A 22,097-nucleotide genomic window follows, 5' to 3' on the forward strand; every position below is an offset into this window, starting at 1 on the left:
GTTTGATGAAGGGACGCTTACTTTATTTTACTGACTCAAAAAAAACAACACTAAGTATTTTATCTACTTTTGCATCTAATTCTAGTCTCAACTAGAATGGACCCATTCAGTCAGTTTCTGCATAGTCGGCTTTTGTGTAAACCCTACTGATTGAACAAGTTCACTGTAATTGGGACTACTGACTAAGATTTTGCTGATGTTAGGGCCGGAGCAGACAGGCCAAAATAAAGCTGCTTCAGGTCACTTTAGAGGTATGCTGTTTAAATGACACCCACATTTTAAGAGGCCAGAAGCTGCTCCAAGGCCGTACTCCAGTCCTTAGGACTGGAGCATGGCTTTGGCACAGCATCTGGTCTCTTTGGGATGCATGCAGCATTTAAAGAGCATACCCCCAAAGTGACCCAAAGCAGCTTTATTTTGGCCTGTCTGTTCAGGCCCTTTGTATGATGTAGTGGTTAGAATGTTAGACTGGGACTCCAGGAGACCAGGGCTCAATGACCCACTTTAACTATAGAAAACCACTTGGTGGCCTTGGAAAAGTCACATTCTCCTAGCCTTAGAAGGAGACAAGGGAAAACTTCCTCTAAATCATGCCAAAAAAACACCATGATAAATTCACCTCAATGTTGTCACAAGTCAGAAATAACCTGAAAGCACACAACAACAACAAATTTTAGCCCACAGTGGAAGAAGCACATTTTCGTTATTTAGTGCTGCAGAACTGCACACTATTGATCATCAAGGTTTATTTTTCAGTTTAGCACCTGTAATATATGCCTCCACATTCTAGCTTTCAATTCTTGGCTTTACAAATGTGGAGACAGCAGTACTTCATTGTTGCCACTCTAGGCATTCTTGAGACCTGGCTGGATAAAGAACAGCATATTGCATTTCAAGGGCAGACTTCCAATGTTTTCTGTCAAAAGGCTGAAAACAGTAGATGGCATGCTGTCCTTTTTTTTTTTTTTAAAGTACAAATGTGCAATAGGCACCAGGCATCCAAGAGACGCTGTGATTTCTAATAATGGCAGCTACCCCAGTGAAGTGTTTGTGGCGAAGTTAATGCAGAGTATGAACCTAAGAGAAAAATCCTTCCTATATCCCTGAAAATACATTTATGACAGATGCTTTGGTTGCATGGCATAAAGAAAAACGAATTTAATTTCTGCTGTTTGTGCATATATTGTATTTGTCATCTTATAAAAGGAAAGTAATGAATATATATTTTAAAACAGTGAATACTTAGCCACAAATTCTAGTTCTAATGAATAATGACAACTTAGAGCAGGTTGGCAGTAGGTGGTAGATGCAGAAGTCATAATGACCAGGGTATGCCAGGCCTTATAGAAATTATTTACTCTTCCCACTGTTCCCAGGTTTAGCTTCCAAGTTATTCAGGGCTATCTGTTTCTGTGGAATTTTTTAAAGAGAAAAATTTAAAAAATAATGATAACAACCCATAAAGGAGTTTGTGGGGTGGGTGAGAGACACCGAAGCCTGCATGGGTGTGTCAAATGGGCTAGCTAGGAGAAACAATCATCCCCAGTAACACACACATACCTGTGCAACTGCCTCACAGAAGTCATTTAAAAAGAGATATAGAAAGATGTACAGACAGAAACTCTGTGAGGGTGTCAAACTTGGAAAGAGGCGTCTTAGTCGTAAATGTTGAGGTTCAGGCCGTCATAAACGCATTCCTCATAGGAAACAACAAATTTCCAAGGAGAGTCCAAAAAAGACAGATAGCTGTACCAATATCATTTAGGCAGTAGTATTTTATCACTTTTAATTTCCGCCGGGAGCAGGTCTTTTGTAATGCTAATGCATTTTGCCCACTCAGGAACAACTCACCCTCAAATACCTTGGATTATGACAGGAATAGCTCTTAGCAATGCAAATGTATAAGCTGTTTCCCCATCGGTTACTGTGGATTGCAGCAGTCTGCAACTAAACCCAGGGACAAGAGGAGAGCCCAAGTCAGTTGACAAATGATGTCATAGATAATCCAAAAGCTCCACACTGTGACCCTTGGCTCCACTATATCACAGCTTATGAACTCTTTCTTGAACTCCTATGGCTTGATAGAGTTGTTTGATAGTGCTGAAAGCACCAGTAAATCTTATATTTATGCTTTCCAGTAATATTCTAAATAGTGGCTTGTTTACAGAAATATCTTTGTAATTAGCATTAAATCATTTTTGCTGGACATTTTTAAATGTCACCATTGCATTTTCCTCCTTTTGTTCATGTGTGCACATTTCTGAATGGCTTTTTTTGCCTAATTATTACTATTACAGCAGAAAACAGATGTGCCACCTCAAATGCAGTAACGTGTGCCACCTGCCTTGCTCTGGGCCCAGAATGTGGATGGTGCAGTCAAGAGGTAAGCTTTTCCCTTTATTAGTCATCACAGTATTTATTTATCTCTTTAGCTACTTCTCTTCCATCTAACTCCAAGGGAAAATTCTAATAACTGCAAGGGACAACTCAGTAACATTTAGACTGCAAAAGTATATAGCAATAATAATAAGATATGTAAGAACTGGTAGCCATGTAGATGTAGATGGGGAAGAGAGTTCACTTTTGCCATTACTATGGAGAAAAATTGACATAATAATTGTATTTTTGTTGTGTGTCACCAAATGTGATGTTATATTGTATTTTAACAAGCTGTGATGCTAATGGCAATTCCACCGCTACCACCAAATGTAGGAGTTTATCCCACCAAGTCTGCGGTTTTCCATTTCAGCAGTCCCACCAATGCCACCAACTACAAGGGTTCCTTTCAGGAAATCTCACTATATGAGTTCCATAGGGGGAAAAAGAACTTTTGGTTTATAGCAGAATTAGAAACACATCACTTTCCAGATGGTTTGGGGCTGCAACTCCCATTATACCTAGCCAGTGGAGCTTATGTGAAGCAATTGAGATTGTTCAGGTTTATTTGCTTGACTGATTGATTAAATTCAATGGGGCATTATCCATTATTAGTTGTTGTGGGTCTTTAGCCAGTGTGAGATAGCAGTTTGTGTGTTGGACTATGACTCTAGCAACCAGGGTTTGATTCCCTAATCGGCCATGAAAACTCACTGGATGACCTTGAGCAAGTCATATGCTTTCAGCCTCAGGGGAAGGCAATGACAAACCTCCTCTATACAAATCTTGCCAAGAGAACTCCATGATAAGACCACCTTGGGTCACCATAATTTGGAAATAATTTGAAGGCATACAACAGTAAGTTTAGCATATACCTTCAACAAGAAAGTTGGTATGCATCATTTCACACAAGTTTCCACTTTTAAAAAAAATACTTAATTTTAGAGAGTTTCGAAAGGTTTTCAAGAGCAACCAATAGGTAATGGCCTTTAGCTGACCAGAAGTTTGTTGTTGTTGTTTGCTTAGAGACTGCAGGTCTTGAGATGAATGAATAAGGCTCTAAAAATCTGTAGCTTCTCCAAGGGGTTGGCATAGAGGACAGCAACAACATCCCTAGAGATGTGAAATATCAGTTTTGTTGCCTTGGAAATATGGCATCTGCCATGGCTCCTCCCATCTATGTATGATTCCTGCTCCAAGAAATTTCAACCAGTTTTATAGCTTCAGTGGAGAATGCTTTTGGCCCCAATTGAGTCTTCCATGGCAGCCAGTTATTTTTTTGTTTCTGTTTCCAGCTTAATTTTAGAAAGTTGGCAAACAGAAGGCATCTTGTAAAAAAGCTAGCATAATTTACCATGTCTGATTTCCACTTTTAGAATTTGGAAGAAAAATGTAATGATAGTAATGAATAGCTGAACATGAGTAGATTTCAGAACTTCCTATTTTATAGTTCAGATCATTATAGTTTACTGTTTGTAAACTCTTGGAGTTAAAGAACAAAAAGTTGCTATTTGAGACTCTTAATTACAAGTATTCCTGCCATGTGCATCAAATAATGCCTGGTTCAGTATGTGCATAACTAATGTGAGATGTTTCTTGACAGACTTTGTTATACCATCTATTGCATATTATTTTATACACACACACACACACATATATATATACTCAATTATTGCAATACTTTGGGATCATCAAAGCAAATAGGAAGTAATGTGCAATCTGTATATCAGATGTGAAGATCACAGAAACTTTGATCTATGCACCCACATAAATGGAAGCCTAGAGTCATTTTATGCCGAACAGTGCACATGCTTGTAATTTTGTGACCCACCTAATGGTTACTTATTCCAGTGCATGTGGTGAGATCCTTAACACAGATCGGTTAAGAACATGTGACTTTCTCATTCCAACAATGTCACTGTCAGTTGAGCTGTTTCAGGATACAATTGAAAGTACTCCCTAAAAACTATAAAATTCTATACAGTCAGGCTATCTGAAGGACTGTATTCTCTTATATGCACTTACACAGCCACTGAGATCTTACTGTATATACTCATGTATAAGTCTAGAAATTTTAGTCAAAAAGTTGACCCCAAAAACCTAGGTCAACTTATCCATGGGTCAATGTAAATACTCTTCTTTAACTCTTATTAAAAAGGGAACCATCCCCTGATTAAAGGCAAGAGTGCAGTCTGTCCTGGAAGCACTGACCTCCCTCTATTCTCTCTTCCATTGAGCCTATAGTGTGAGCCATAATCGTTATGCCTGCTATAATTTTGTAGGTTCTTTGGCATTGTTTTCCTTTGCTTCATCATTTAGGTCCTTTGTTGCATGAACCTAAGTTTTACCCTCGACTTATCCAAAGGTCATATCAAAATCCATAATTTTGCCCCCAAAATATGCCCTTGACTTATACATGAGGTCGACTTATAGTCGAGTATATACGGGTAGTTAGAATAACTTCAGAGGGAAGTTTGGTGGTGACAGGAGAGTACAGTTTCTTATGTGTCGTCCCAGACTATAGATTGACCTTCTGAAGAAGGCTAGAGTGGCCCCTTCCCTGTTATATTTTCACTAACAGGCAAGGCCTTTTTTTCTTCTTTTTTTAAGCCAGGAAGGCTTTTGACAGTTGAATAGCCCAAAGAAGAGGCATAAGCTATAATAATAATAATAATAATAATAATAATAATACATTTTATTTATAGACCGCTATTCTGCAATGACCATAGCGGTGTACCGTAAAAAAAATTGCAATACAATGCAAAATACAATGTGACAGTTAAAGGAGGGAGAAGTCTCGTCCTTCAGGCAGTCCCTGATGTTGCTGGGTCTGCCTGATCACTCCCTCTGAGGCCGAGATGACAGTTAAGGAGGGAGGAGCCTCTTCCTTCAGGCAGTCCCTGATGTTGCTGATGTTGCTATAATTTTAATGGAAGTATTGTTGAACTGGTTTTAATTCAAATTGTATATTATATGTAGGGTTGCCATACGTCAGGACCTCCAAACCAGGACAAATGTAGGACAAAATTTTCAAATGTAGGACACTTTTTTGTGTCCTACATTTGAATAGGAGCCTCGCTGAGGGGAGGCTTTCTCTCCCAGCCTGGGTCCCAGCCTCGCTGCGGCGGCGGCGGAGCCCAAACGGGGAGGGAATCCTCCCCTCAGCCCAGGGGCGGGGGAAATCCCGGGGGCAGGGGCAAACCGGGGAGGGACCGTGCTGACCCACCCCAAACCGGGAAAGTCCCGCCCACAGGCGGGATATGGCAACCCTAATTATATGATATTATAATATGTTATATTATAATTTGATGAATTGGGTTTTGGTATGTTAACTTTTTGTGGTTTTATCTGTCCCATTTTTGTGAACCTTGCCATGAACTACCCTGAGTCTCAGTATTGCAAGAAAGGCTGAATAAAAACCAAATAAATGAATACATGTGTCAAACTAAATCTCTGCACAGGGCATATGCATAAATATATCTCTATTCATCTAGGGCTGTCTCCACACTTCCAACTAGGAAGACTAAGGCCTGTTACAGACAGCCAAAATAAAGCTGCTTCGAGTCACTTTGGAGGTATGGTATTTCAATGATACATGCGTCCTAAGAGTCCAAAGGCCGCACCAAAGCCACGCTCCAGTCCTAAGGACTGGACTGCAGCTTTGGTGAAGCTTCCAGACTCTTAGGACTCATGCATCATTGAAATACCATACTTCCAAAGTGACTCGAAGCAGCTTTATTTTGGCTGTCTGTAACAGGCCTGTTTTGTAAGGTTGTCAGTAGTGTGCATTGTACAAGAACTGTTGTAGCAACTCAACAGAAGTTTTTTGTGTGGAGCTGAAGTGGTTTGCATGTTGGACTAGGACTCTGGAGACCAAGGTTGGGAGACAAAGTGTTGGTTATTACCTATAAAGCCCTACATGTCTTGGGCCCGAATTACTTGAGGGCGTGCCTCTCCCCATACAATCCACCCCGCACTCTCAGAACAATAGGGAAACATTTGTTAGAGTGCCCTAGGGTGAGACTGACAACAACTCACCAAATGACATTTATGTTGACAGCTCCGATCCTCTGGAATAAACTTCCAGACGAAATCCGGCTCTGTTCAACCTTGGATGCCTTTAAGAAGGCCTTGAAGACTCATTTATTTTGGTGGCATACCCTCCTGACCCCTTGTAGAATGCTATTGCCTGACGGAAGTTCATTTTAGAATTCAACTGATAGATTCTGTGATTGATAGATTTTATCTTGCTGTTTGTATGTAGATTTTAAATTTTTTATTGAATTGAATGTCTATTTATTATTACTGTGTTATATTGAGTTGTATACTTGCATATTTTTTGAGAAACTAAACCGCTTTGATCTGCTGGAAAAGCGGTATAAAAATAAAGTTATTTATTTATTTATTTATTTATTTATTTATTTATTTATTTATTAAGGTTTGAATCCCTGCTCAGCCTAGAAACCCTCTGGGTAACCTTAAGCAAATTACATGCTCTCAGCCTCAGAGGAAGACAAAGGCAAACCTCTCTCTGGATGGATCTAGTAAGAAAACCCAATGAAAGGTTTTCCTTAGGGTTGCCATAAGTCAGAAATGACTTGAAGGCACAAAAAGCGATGAATTGAATGCCATTTTTCCATCCTCTCCCATCCCACCCCCAGGCGTCACAGAACCACTTTGATCTGTGTGTGCTATATATGGGACATCCTCCACAATTTTTATTTTCCTTGATTTTGCATCCCCTCCCTCCCTTACAAGGCTTTATTTTTCTCCACATGGTCTGTTTTGAAGGAAAACCATAATGTATTCCAGCAGATATATTTGTCAGCCAAAGCAATTTAATTATTCAGTGGCACCACAGCAAAATGCATTTTCAGATGTTGGATTTATTTTCTGTTTAATTAAAAAAAAACAAGACTAGTTTTGAGAAAATGAGTCTTAGAATCTTTGGGCACAGGCTGAATGAAAAAGTTGAATTTCATTGAAAACAGTGAGAGAAGTTGGAAAGTCACAACATCATTTTTCACTTTTATACTTGAATGTATGAGGAGATCTCAAGGTACCATGTCCTAAAAATTATGATTAGTGATGGTTTGCCCTCCTTCAGGTTTTAGTAATATGCAGTCTAGTACAAGGGAAGAGTGTGAGAGAAAGGTAGAATATCTATGCTGTAATACAGCTTAATGCCAGACTATTTGAAGAACCGTAACTCTCCAAATGAAACTGCCAGAACACTAAGATCTTCAGGGGAAGGCTTTCTCTCGGTCCCACCACCATCTCAGTCTCACATAGTGAGGACATGAGTGAGAGGTTTCTCAGTGGCTGTCCCCACACTCTGGAATTCCCTTCCATGGGAGGCTAGGTTGGCCCCCTCTCCACTTGCTTTTTGTCAGAAAGCTAAGACATTTTTATATAAGCAGGCATTCACCATATGATCATATCAGGGTGGTTTTAATGGACTATGTGCGTTTTAATTGTGCCTTTTGACTCTTGTATATTGCAGTGTAATTTTATGTACTTTTTAAATGATCTTGGCAGTTCTAAATTTAATTGTAAATGTTTTTATCTGTGACTAGCCTTGGATCCCTTCAGGGAAAAAGGCAACATATAGATGAAAAAGGAAGGAAGGAAGGAAGATTGTCTGTTAATGATCTTTATATTTGTGCAAGTCCATATGCTTATAGGCAGTCCATTAAGTAAGTAGGCTTCACTTCTTAACTACGGTCCATAACACACTGCACAAATAATCCAGTTTAGACTGCTTTAACTGATCTGGCTCAGTGATAGGGAATTCTAGGAACTGTAGTTTTGTGAGATATTTAGCATTCTCAGAGAATTCTGTGACACAATAAACTACAGTTCCCAGGGTTCCCCAGCACTGAGCCACGGCAGTTCAAGCAGTCCCAAACTGGATTATTTCTGCAATGTGTTTTGGACCTACAATAAAAGTTCTATACGACTACTTTGAACTGGGCTTTGAAGTGAATTGGGCTCTGGTATAGCTGATGCTGAATTGGTACCATATGGTCTATAAACTTATCCACCATCAGCATCAGCCAGACAGCTATCCTAGCTATGTCTTCTGACCATCTTCAAAGGCAGCCCAGTACAGTTGCCTGTTCTAGCAAGTTTTGCTCTTTGATTGTGTGGCAATGCATTATTAAAGGTTCCCTTTAACAGAACTTTTCTCATTTTTGTATTTTTATTTTTATGGCTCTTTCCAAACAGGATTTCATGACTGGAACAAAGCGGAAAGAACGATGTGACATAGTTCTTCATTTAATTAAAAGAGGCTGCAGGGCAGATTTTATAGAAAGTCCCAAAGTTGATGTAAGAGTATCCAGTAATGAAGTTAATACACAAGTGACACCAGGAGAAATTTCCATTCAGCTCCGTCCAGGTTTGCTTATCAAAAACAGTGTATTGTTTTAGTATGAAAAATATATATTTAAGTTGGGAACAGTTTGCAGACTAAAGAAAATGTACATTCATGCATTATTTGTAAGTTTTTTTGTTTTGTTTTGCAAGAAAATGTACATTCATGCATTATTTGTAAGTTTTTTTGTTTTGTTTTGCAAGGAAAGTTACCTAATTCTGGACAACTCTTGCAAACTGAGCTTTAAAGAAAAACTGAAAGCAAGCAATATAACTCATGCTCATCAAGAAAACAACTCTGGAACCTTTTGAACACGACAGTTTATTTAGCATTCTGCACTTCATCTAAAATTTCCTAGCCCCAGTTTTGGCCTCCACAATTTTATATCTTTGACATCTATTTAAACAGCTAATGAGGCTGCCTGTAATGATCCATTGTCTACTTTCTACTAAATTTTAATTGAAATTGAATAATTAGAAATGAATAACTCTTTATTCTGCCAAAAAAAAGGTGTAAATGAAACCAGTGAATGATAGATGATTTCTGTGTTTTGTGGAGATTTCATTTGCTGATTTGAGTACAGTTGTAATTTCTCTCATTTGAGGTTTTCTGCTATAGGATAAATTCTGACTCTCCCTGCCCTCACTTTTCTACCCACATGCTCCAGTCTGGCTCTGATTCTACTGTAGACTTTCATGTTCCACACATTGGTTTGAGGTAGTGATAGTTTCTGTGTCAGTGGGCAGTGAATCCATGCTAGGATTTAGTCTTAATTAAAGGGGCCTTTGAAGGTGCTGAACTCTGTTCTCAAAATAGTTTCAGCATTTTGACAACTCCTTTAACCATCCCACTGGCAGGAGAGTCACTAGCCATTATTTCTCGAGGGAGCCAGGGCTCCCCCCTACCTAATCAGCCCCTTTTAAAGAGCAAATTCTATTATTCTTGATTTTACTTGAAACATATGTCCTGGATGTTGATGTGAGAGGGAGGAGGTTTTGCAGTTTTCTCAGCACTCAGCCAACCAACACTTGTTATCCTTGTTAGGCAACATGTGGTCTATTGACCACATGCACCCACAAACAAGTTGTCCACTCCTGCGCTAAAAATAGATGGGCCTTGTTGAAGTTGATAGTGCAAGATCCTTGTACACTGCAATACATATACATCTGATTCACATGAGAACCACTGGAATGGGACGATGACAGTGCATTTTCCTGGAGAAAATGTAGATTAATCTCATCAGCTGTACTTCTATTATAGCACATCACTAATAGAAATTGGTATGACTACCTGAAGTGTTTTAACAAACATTTTCCTACACTTACTTTAAAGGATGATAATAGCTTGGAAATCTACTTCAGACTACTCACAGCTGTTTCTAGTAATATGGTTCACATCGTCTACCTATTAAATGGGGGTAAATCTTTTACATTAGTAGTTATGTTAATCTTTCCCTCCCTCCCTATCATTACTTGTTTCTGCTTCTTGTAGTCAGATATTCCAGAATTGTTTTCTTAACCCATATACCTAACATTTTCAAGCAAAAGATGAGTTTAGAGATACTATCTAGACTTCCACCTGCATCACAAAGTTATGCAGGAAGTTAACATAGACTTGGTCATCTGCAAATTCTCAAAATTAGAGCTGGATGTAATTAATTGCTGAGCATGCCCCGGTCTCAATCATTTTAAGAGTTACACAGGTATAGGATTTATCTCTTGCAAACAGTTGCTATGGAATTTTAATACTGAACAGAGTAGAAGTCATTGTTTATTCATAAAGATGGTGTTCCAGACTCTCAGGGATTTAAAGTGATGATTTAAATGGGAGAAAACAAAAACTTCATTCATGACAAAAGTATTTCACATTGTGGGAGTTCCTTGGAAATTTGGAACCTTTGTGTGAACTTCATTTATAAAAACATAACACTTAAAGAGTGTTCTCATTTAAGAGCTGGCTTTGGTGAGAATCTGGCAATATCAACTGGATATGTACAGTAGCTTCCCTGGTGCATATATAGTAGGGATGAGGAAAGCATAGGGTGCATGCTGCCCCCAAGTCATAATCATAGAATCATACAGTTGAAAGAGACCACAAGACCCATCTAGTCCAATGCCCTGCCCTGCATGAATACACAATCAAAGCACTCCCAACAGCTGACCATCCAGCGTGAAGTCGAAGGCTCTCATGGCCGGCATCCATAGTTTTTTGTGGGTTTTTTGGGCTATGTGGCCATGTTCTAGAAGACCATCCAGTCTCGTGTAAAAAAGATGGAGACTCCACCACACTCCAAGGCAGTGTATTCAACTGTTGAACAGCTCTTGCCATCAGGATGTTCATCCTAATGTTTAGGTGGAATCTCTTTTCCTGTAGTTTGAATCCATTGCTCCATGTCCAAATCTCTGAAGCTGCAAAAAATAAGCTTGCTCTGTCTTCAAAATGACATCCTTTCAAATATTTAAACAGGGCTGTCATGTCAGGAATAAACTCTTCTAGAACATGGCCACATAGCCTGAAAAACCCACAAAAAACTATGAATGCTGGCCATGAAAGCCTTCAACTTCATATCCTATATCTCTACATTTCATTTTTTCTGCCTCTGTGTAGTACCTTCCATTTCTTCCTGTTGAAATTCACTTTGTTAGTTCTGGCCCAGCTTTCTAATCTTTTAAGGTCATTTTCAGTTCTTATCCTGTCTTCTGTGGTATTAGCTGCCCCTCCAAATTTGGTGTCATCTGTAGATTTTATAAGAATGCCCTCTATTCCATCTTCCAGATAGTTGATAAAAATTGAGAAGTCATTGACAAGTATTCATCAGGCCACCTCAGGACAACCTCATTATTGCACAAATATATCACTCCAAATTACCTAAACTGCCACCAAAATCCACAAGAACAGGGATTTGGCTTAATTCCTCCCTTCACACTACCCTCCTCAGGGTGTGTGTGTCTGTGTGTGTGTGCGAGAGGGCATATGTGCTAAAATCAGCCAAAAATAAAGGTAAGCCAATACCTAAAGTAATCCCTGCTTACAATTTATTGCTATTTCTGACTAGTTTTGGAACAGTATGGAAGGGGAGAGTCCACCAACAGAGCATTTGAGGCTGGCTTTAAGAAAGATCTGTTTTGTACAACTTCTAGACATTGCTTCTAGAACATCTAGAAAAACTTGTAGAAATTGCTTAAATCTCCCCACACATCTGGAATCTCTATATATATTGTCCTTCTAAGGACTTACATTTCATAGTTTACCACTACGCTGGTGAATATGTATCACACAAAAATGAGGTTAATATGTTTCAGAGACCTCCAAGCATCTGCTGCATTGGGCCATAATGTATGCCCTTATGAACTTAGCTGTTTATTTAAACTCAGCTGACAAAAAACTCTACTTGAATTTCATTTACTACCGTTGTAATACAGTAGATATCTGGTAGTCTGGAGACTGAGTTGTACTGTGGGCCCTTCCTATACACAGGGATCCATTCTGGACTCCCCCCCCCCCCCGCATATGGCAAAAATGCAAAAGTTCAAGCCCCGTTGGTTTTAATGGGGGTGCCCCCTCTTTGTGTGGCACAGCACATATACCAGGGGCACATGCGCCATTCATTCTTCTGAGGTTTGCCATCCGCGTGACCTTGAGTCTGCATATGGCAAGCCCGCTATGGTATGGGTGTACTGTACTTGATAGTCTGCCATTCCAGATAAATATCCCTAATCTGCTGAGAATTATTGAAAGGCATTTAACCATTATTTCACATTTGTGCCCTTCCAAGAAAGTTCTTTAAGGAATTTGGCATAAAATGCCCAAAGTTGTCCCATTCCATCCACCTCACAACAGCCCTTTGAGGGTGATAATGACTTTCCCACAGCTATATTATCTGTCAAGGATCTCTGTACAGTATTTCTATAAATCAATGTAATTGTCTTGTTCATATTGTCATGGAAAAAGATGACTATCTCTTCCATGGAACAGTACTGTAATAAAAGACAGTCAGTAATTCTACTAATGGAAAATATTTCACACTGAATAAGGCCAAAGGAAGGAAGTGTTAGAGAAAAGAACAGGTTATTCTGAAATCTCATTTATATTTTAGTATCTCCTTTTACTTAACAGCAATGACAAGAATTGGCTCAAATAATTATTTTAATTATTGGAAAAATACCGTGCAACTTTGTTTTCCTCTGCCAAGTCAAGCATGACTGTAATGTTAGACATTTGTTTGTTGTAAAATAAATTGAAAAAGACTCACATGTACGTAGATATTTCTGGTTTGATTTGATGCCCTTCCAATAGTATCTGTTTCAGATAAAATAGATAACTTCACAACATCCATGTTGTTACTTGCCTTGTTTGGTACTTGGGCCTATGGAATTAGCATCCAGTTGTTTCTGTCAGATAATTAACTATTTATACCTGCTATACTTTTCCGGGCTTTGCCATGGTATGGTATTGTAGTCTCTTGGAAAAAATATGGAGAAAGAACATCATTTTTTAAAATGACTTTTTGAAACAACCCTTGCCAAATGTGCTACATTAATTTGTGGTGGTTGCTTTTTAAAGTATTCATTTCTTTAAGGTAGATTTTTCATCAACCTTTTGAAGTCTTTTTGATACTTATGTTTTCACTGCTAAACTATAGTTTAGCTAAAGTGGAGGTGGGTAATAGTTCGTGGTGTGTGTGTGTGTGTGTGTGTAGAGTTTGCTGCTGAAATTCCACAGCAGAAAGTATGCAACATGTAGTGTGGGGGGAAACTTCTAAAATCCACCAAAATTGTCCACCCTTGAGCTCTAAAATGGTTAGGCATTATATCTGAATGAGGCCCATAAGTGGACACCATTGTGAAAGAGAAAAAGTGATGGAAACTTTTTGAGACTGGCAATTTTCTTGCTTGCTGTGTTACTGCCCAAGCAGATCACTACTCCTGGAAATGTGGCTCTCATCCAGCAACAAGTGTCCTGGAAGCAGTGAGCTGGAAAGTTGGGAAATACAGATGACCTTAACTGGAACAGAACCTAATGTTGTAGTGCAACTTCCTGATCAAGGATGTTCCATTTGTAAAGAAAACAAATAGGTCCATTCAGAAACTGCCAGCCCTGAACTAAAGGCTGTAATTCATATGCAAATCCCATTATATTTTGAAGCATAGTTAATATTGTTTCTCCCAAAACTAAAAGGAATATGTGCAAAGATTATTTTTCTAACATTTGGAATTTGTTAATGTTCCACCTTGAAAATATATTAAACTTTATCCGAAACATAGCGAAGCTGCAATCTGGACAGTCATAGGGAGTTGATGTCTTTTAACAAGAATGCACATTCTTTGTGTGGCTAATTCAACAGAAGCTACTGTAACACTTCCCTAAATGTTCTTGATGTATGCACAACTTCCCTTTTTCTGACATTTCCATTGCTATAATTATTTATTGATTGATCTTCTAATCTCTCTTATTTGCTTTTTCCTTTTCTTGTTTCTGATTTTTTTATCAACAGAGAAGCATATACCAACAATGTTATTTTAGCTATACATTTTAACTACTTGCTTTAAAATTTATATTTAAAACAAATAAAGTAAATTAAAAATTATTTACAAATCAAACTTTAAATTTAACTAAGCTTAACTGAACAGCCCAAAACATGACATGCAGGTACTTAGCAGGAAAACTTGTTGTATGCAAAGCCTGCTTGAATTGGTCAGCTCTCGCTGCCTGCCCAGTCCTCCCTGTCTCCAAGATTTTATTCTACCATACTTGTACAGTGCCTCCCTTCCTGCTTTCATATGGTCTCCACATATGGAGGGGATACGGCTGCGGCCATTTTGAGCTCCCCCCACCATATGCGGCAACCGCAGATTCTCCAGCCCAGCACCCGCCCCATAAGACAACACCCAGTGTATAAGATGATCACCGACTTTTGAGAAGATTTTCCTGGGTTAAAAAGTAGTCTTATACGCCAGAAAATACAGTACCTAGGAAAATGCCACATTTATAATAGAAAAAAAAATAATTATATCCATATATGAAAGGGATAATGAAACATGGAAGTCTTTAAAGCCATTTAAAAAAAAAACAGTCAGGGAGGGACCACCCACGTTATATTACTGGCCGTAAATCATTCTTTGATCTAACATATATATTGGTTTTTTAATGTTTATCTTCCAAGAACAATCATGAATTGAAATTAATTGCTTAGGGAGGGAACCATAAATCTGTTGGGCATGTTGTGTAGTTTTCTGTCAACAAACAGAGAGCAAGGGCAGTAGTGCTTGAGGCTTTAAAAAGTTTTCTGACTTCCGGTCTGGCATGGAGTCTTCCTAGATGTACTTCTAGACAGCACCTAGAAGGCATCTGCTAGGAGTGGTGTACAGGGACTTAATTCCTTCGGGAAAATACCCTGAAATTGTCCCCTTGGCACAGGGGAATCAGAGGGGTCCTCGAGGGTCAGAAGCCTGCCCCTGAAAACCGCACAAAGAAGAACAAAAGCGGGTAAGGGACAGAGGTGACCGCGGACAGCCACAGCCACTCACTGAGCCGCCATTATTGGCTCACAGACCCGCCAGACTAATGAAATCGGAATAAAGGGAAACAGAAACAACAATCATAAAAACCTTTACTGAGGAGCGGAAACTTTCAACAGAAATACTATTCTTATAGAAAATATAACCTGTAAAGTGGAAACATTCAAAGAGAGACAATAACAGATCTCAAAGAAAACGAGATCTGAGAAAAAAGGTTCTTCCTTCTTAAATGAGGTAACAGAAAGGAAGGAGAGAAACCCAGAGAAAAAAGAAGGCAGATTGAGGCTTGGGTGGAGAGAAAGGAAGGAGAAGGAACCGAAGACCGCGGAGGGACAGACGGAGGCCGGTTGGAGAGGAGGAGAAGGAGTACAGGGTTGCGGAGAGGCAGACGGAGACCGGTTGGAGAAGGCAGACGGAGGTCGGTCGGAGAGGAGAGGAGGGGAAGGAATCGAGGACCGCGGAGAGGCGGGAGAGGGCCGGTTGGAGAAGGCAGACGGAGGTCGGTCGGAGAGGAGGGGAAAAGGCAGACGGAGGTCGGTCGGAGAGGAGGGGAACGAACCGAGGATCGCGGAGAGGCGGGAGAGGGCCGGTTGGAGAAGGCAGACGGAGGACGGTCGGAGAGGAGGGGAAGGAACCGAGGATCGCGGAGAGGCGGGAGAGAGCCGGTTGGAGAAGGCAGACGGAGGTCGGTCGGAGAGGAGGGGAAGGAATCGAGGATCGCGGAGAGAAAGAAGGAGGCCGGCTGGGGAAGGCAGACAGAGGCTGGTCGGAGAGGAGGAGAAGGAACCGAGGACTGTAGAGAAGTAGACCGGGGTTGGTTGGAGAAGGCTGACGGAGGTCGGTTAGAGAGGAGGAGAAGTAGTACAGGTGTTGCGAAGAAGCAGACGGAGGTGTGGAAAGTAGGAAAAAGAGCTGGGAATTGCAAAAGGAAAGAAAGACTATAATAGTTTGGGAGAAATAAAGACTTGGAAATAAAGTCCATTCGTAGTAGAGGAAATAAAGAGTACCTCGGCGTTTTCAAGGCCATCCAACACGTGGAAACCGGAAACAGGAAATAAAACTTGGTGGAAAAGCATTAAGCCTAGAGCGGTTCAATAGACAACAAAGTCTTTTCAAGAAAGGACCATTCAAATATAAAAAGGAGGAACAGCGACCTCCGGTGGTTTAAAATAAGAATATCTCAAAACTAAAGAAATAGCGACTCCTGGTGGGAGAGAAGGGGAAAACTGAAATAATTATTTAGAATAGAAGAATGTACTTAGAAATAGGATGTTGTAATAATTTAAAAAAAAAAAAAGGTTTAAAAGGTGAAAAAATTCTGAATAATTAGAACTTTACTTGTGTGATCCTCACTGAATCTATAATATATAACATATAACTAATTTAGAATAGAAAAATATAAGGAATAGAATAATTAAATTAACTGAACTGATATAGAAAGAAAGTGTGAGTTCTGAGTTTATAGGAAATACCTTATAGAAGTAAATATACTGACTGACAAATGTAGAAGTATGATGTTTTAGACACGAATTAGTTGGATAATATTAATATTGGTTTCTTTCTTCTTCTAAATATCTTGGAAAATAAGGGCTTACTAAAGGAACTTATAGTACACATATTATAAAAGTATTTGGAATTATTAAAGTACTAAAGGTAAATAGTTATAATATAAGATAGAAAGTCTATAGTAAGAAAATATAGCAAAGATATTAAGAAATCTAAAACAATATGTCAATAACAACAAGATTACAAGCAACAAAAATACAACAACAACAACAACCACCAAGAAGACCTTCCTTCGACCAACCAAAAACAATGGACACCAATATGTTATTACTTGAAGAAATACGCCAAATGAGACAGGAAATGACAAAAAATAAAGAAGAGTTAAGACAAGATATGGAGCGGATGAAAGGGGAAATAAAACAGGAAATAAGAACAGATATACAAGAATTATCAAGTTCACTAATCACACTTACAACGGATATGAAACAAGTAAAAAATAAAGTAAAAGAATTAGAGAAAAAGAATCAAGAATTGGAAGAAAAACTTAAAGAAGAAACAATGAAAAGAAACGAACTGGTAGAGGAAAAAATAATACAAGATCAGAAGATGAGAGATAGATGTTTGAAAATAAGAGGATTACTGGAACAAGAAAATGAAGACATATATGAATATGTGACAACAATACTATCAGAATTCATCGGGAGAGATAAAGAGCTTATGGAACTGGAAATCGATAAAGCCTTTCGTATTAACTCATGGATCGCAAGACAGAAGAAATTACCGCGTGACGTTGTAATTTATTTTGTCAGAACGCAAATGAAAGAACAAGTCATACAACGACATTTTGAAACAAAACTAACGGTAGATGGTTGTGAATTGCAATTATTAAAAGACATTCCAGGACAAATTTTGAGAAAACGGAAGGATTACTCTATGTTAACCAAAAAATTGAGAGATCTACAAATTAGATATAGATGGGAAAACCCAGAAGGAATATCTTTCTATTACAGAGGAAAAAGAATCAAAATATTATCAGTGCAGAAAGCGAAAGAATTTACAGAAGAACTAGAAAGAACACAGAGAGAGGAGGAAGATACCGGAAGCAAGGAGACCCAGGATTCAAACGCAACGAGTTTGATTTAAAAAGAAGGGCCGGGGGAAAAAAAAAAAAAAACAGCGGAAAATAGAAAGAGATAACTAAAATATAAAAACAAAATGGATTATAGAAACATTAAATGCATATCATGGAACGTAAAGGGATTGAATAGCCCCCAGAAAAGAAAGAAAATATATCATTATCTGTCAAAACTGAAATATGATGTATATTGCCTACAAGAAACACATATCAAAAAAACAGAAACAAAATATTTACACAATACAAAATTAGGAAAAGAATTCATATCGGCGGGAGAAAAAAGGAAGAAAGGAGTGGTCATCTACATAAATGAGAGATTTGAGGCTAAAGAACTGTTTAATGACCCAAAAGGACACTACATTGGACTTGAAATAAGATGGCAATTGGGGAAAACATTATTGGTAGGAGTTTATGCACCAAATGATAATAAAGACAAATTTTATAAGAGACTCAACAAAATAATCTCTCAATATGAATATGATCATATAATAGCTATGGGAGACTGGAATGGCGTTATGGATCCCGATGTAGACAGGAAATCAGAAAAGAAAATTAAAAAAGGACAAGGAAAACTGCCAAACTCTTTTTTTGAACTAAAAAATTCTTTATCACTGATGGATGTTTGGAGAGTCAAATTGGGCACACAAAAAGAATATACATATTACTCAGAAGTACACAAATCTTGGGCCAGACTGGACATGTTTTTTACCTCAACATCATTAATACCAAAAATTGGAAAATTAGATTGTCTCCCTAAAATAACATCAGATCATAATCCAATAACAATGGAAATTAGAGACATCCCCAGAGGATATAATTGGCGACTAAATGAGTTCCTACTGCGAGATGAAAAGATAATACAACAAGCAAAGAAGGAATTGGAATTTTACTTCCAAAAAAACATGAATAATGAAGTTAAAATTCAAAATGTTTGGGATGCATCAAAAGCCGTTATACGTGGCTTCTTTATTAAAAAAAATGCGGAACAAAGAAAAAGAAGAGAAATCAAATTAAAGGAACTATTAAATGGAATTAAGGAAAAAGAATACAAACTAAAGGAATCCCCAAAAGATGAAAGACTTAAAGAAGAGATCCAATGTCTTCAAAAACAAACTTCAATATTATTAACAGAAGAAATGGAGAAGAAACTTAGATATCTTAAACAAAAAAATTTTGAATATGCAAATAAACCTGGGAAAATGCTTGCATGGAAGTTAAGAAAAAAAAGGGAAAAAAGAACAATATGGAAAATAAAAGAAGGAGACAAAACTATTACAGACCATAAACAAATAAAAAGTGTCTTTTTGGGATATTATAGAAAACTATTTACGCAATCGAACATAAATGAAGAAAAAATTGTAGAATTTTTAGAAAAACAAGACATCAACCGGATTTCACAAGAACAAAAAGAAGAGTTAAACAGAAGTATTACAATAATGGAAACAATAACAGCTATCAGAAAATTAAAGACGGGAAAAACACCAGGACCAGATGGACTCCCAGCTAGCTATTATAAAAAATTTGAGAGTACGCTTGCAAAACCCCTACAAGAAACAATGAACGAAATTATAAAGGGAGGAATTCCAGAAACGTGGAAATCATCTTTTATTACATTAATCCCTAAAGAAGAAGACACAATCCTTGGAACATCTAAATTTAGACCTATTGCATTGTTAAATAATGACTACAAAATATTTACAGCAATCTTGGCAGAAAGATACAAAAAAATACTAAATCACTGGATAAATAACGATCAAGTGGGATTTCTTCCAAATAGACACTTAAAAGAAAATATTAGAAACATAATTGATACGATTGAATATTTAGAAAAAAGATCAGACCAAAAAGCAGCTTTAATATTTATCGATTCAGAAAAGGCCTTTGACAATGTAAATTGGAACTTTATGATAAAAACTCTGGAAAAAATGAATTTGGGGGAAAATTTTATCAATTGGATTTCGGCAATCTACCAAACTCAATTTGCAAAAATCATCATAAATGGAGATACAACTGAAAGCTTTAAAATATGTAAAGGTACAAGACAAGGGTGTCCTCTGTCCCCGTTGCTTTATATTACTGTCTCCGAAGTATTAAGTAATATGATAAGGAGGGAAGATAAAATCACAGGAATAAGAATTAAGAACAACGAATACAAAATCAAATCATATGCAGATGACATGGTAATAACCTTGACAGATCCACTAGAAAATATACAAATATTATTAGAAACAATAAATGAGTACGGCAAACTGGCTGGATTAAGAATAAATGAAAGAAAAACAAAAATGTTAGTAATGAATCTGACGAAAGAAGAAAAAGAAAAACTGACCCATATTTCAAAATTTGAAATCCAAAAAAAGTTAAATATTTAGGAATTAACATCACAACGAAAAACTCAGAACTCTATAAAAACAACTATGAATCAACGTGGAAAGAAATAAAACAAGACTTACAAAGGTGGTCCAAATTAAATCTCTCATGGATTGGAAGAATATCAACGATCAAAATGAATATCGTATCCAAAATGTTATTTCTCTTCCAATCATTACCTATTATCACAAATGATACCCCTTTCAAATCATGGGAAAAAGACTTATTGAAGTTTATATGGGACAAAAAAAAAACCACGAATTAGATTAAAAAATATTCAAGAAACCAAAGAACAAGGAGGACTAAATTTCCCCAATCTAAAAACCTATTATTATGCATGTAGTTTAGATTGGATCAGCAATTGGATAACGTTAAAGGACGAAAAACTGTTACAACTAGAAGGATACGGCTTAAAATTCGGATGGCACGCTTATTTAATTTACGATAAACTAAAAGTGAATAAAGAATTTAAAAATCACTTCGTGAGAAGATCTTTAATACGAATTTGGCTTAAACTTAAATCTCGTTTAATTCCAAAAATCCCAAGATGGACATCAGTGAACGAAGCGTTCTACAGAAGGGAAAAAATGATAAGAAATAAATGGATAACGTATAAGGACCTGCTGCGGAAAGAAGGAAACCAATATAGAATAAAGACGCCGGAGGAAATCAAACAAGAAGGACTTAAATATAACTGGTTTTTGTACAGACAAATAGTGGAGAGTTATAAAAAAGATGAGAAGACAGAAAAAATAGAAACAGAGGAAACAGAAATAGAAAAATTGATGTTCCAAGGGACAAAACAAAGAATATCGAAATTATATAAATATATTCAAAAATTTGAAACAGAGAAAGAACCAATTAAACAATACATGATAAAATGGGCACAGGATTTTGGAAAACCAATCTTATTAGAAGAATGGGAAAAGAATTGGAGGAAGAGAATCAAATATACTCTAAGTTACGACATAAAAGAAGCATACTATAAAATCCAATATAGATGGTACCTTACGCCGGAAAAAGTTGCAAAAATTTACAAAAAGACAAAAGACATATGTTGGAACTGTCAGAAAGAGAGGGGTACAATGATACACATGTGGTGGGAGTGCAAGAAAGCAAAAACTTTTTGGACAATGATACACAAGGAATTACAAAAAATTATAGGTATCAAAATTGATTTCGAACCAACATTGTACATATTGAGTATGGCGAAGAAAGAATTGGAAGATAAAGCAGGAAAACTGGTATTTTATCTAACTTCAGCGGCAAGAATAATATACGCAAAAAAATGGAAAAATAAGGAAGAACCAACTAAAGAAGAATGGATTAAAAAAATCTATGAAATAATGGAACTGGACAAACTGACAATATGTTTAAGAGAAGGCGATGCAGAAAAATTTAAAAAGGACTGGGCTTTGGTGATAAAATATCTTCAAAAAGAAAAAGGAGAAGGAAGTGTTATTGCCTTTAAAGACTAATATTAGCATATCGTGTTTAGTATATCATTTCTAGATTATATGTATGGTAAAAAATTATGAATGTTCCATGTTAGAGAATATAGTAGAATAGGACTAGAAGTGTGTATAGATTTATAATTTAAAGGAAAGAATAACAATCAAATATGATACTAAGGGAGAATATTACAATGAAGTGGGAAATGAGAAAGTCAAAATCTAAGCTATTAAATGCTTATCACACAATATCCCCAGTAAAGGAAGGGAAGTTTTTTTTTTTTTTTTTTTTAAGGTAGTTAGGTCTTTAAGAGCTAGATATAGAAGTTATTTGTACAGGAATAGAATATGTGTATGATCAAAGG

General features: G+C 37.4%; 1 protein-coding gene across 1 annotated transcript in view; it reads left to right on the forward strand.

Annotated features, from left to right (window-relative positions):
• ITGB8 (integrin subunit beta 8) overlaps nt 1-22,097 on the forward strand; it is a 68,631-nt gene that overhangs the window by 22,405 nt on the left and 24,129 nt on the right. The window contains exons 2-3 of the mRNA XM_042474487.1: nt 2,298-2,383; nt 8,605-8,776. Coding sequence (XP_042330421.1) covers nt 2,298-2,383; nt 8,605-8,776 — 258 coding nt within the window. The remainder of the gene's footprint in view (nt 1-2,297; nt 2,384-8,604; nt 8,777-22,097) is intronic.

Source organism: Sceloporus undulatus, chromosome 6 (genome assembly GCF_019175285.1).
Source record: "Sceloporus undulatus isolate JIND9_A2432 ecotype Alabama chromosome 6, SceUnd_v1.1, whole genome shotgun sequence".
In the NCBI taxonomy this organism is placed as follows: Eukaryota; Metazoa; Chordata; class Lepidosauria; order Squamata; family Phrynosomatidae; genus Sceloporus; species Sceloporus undulatus.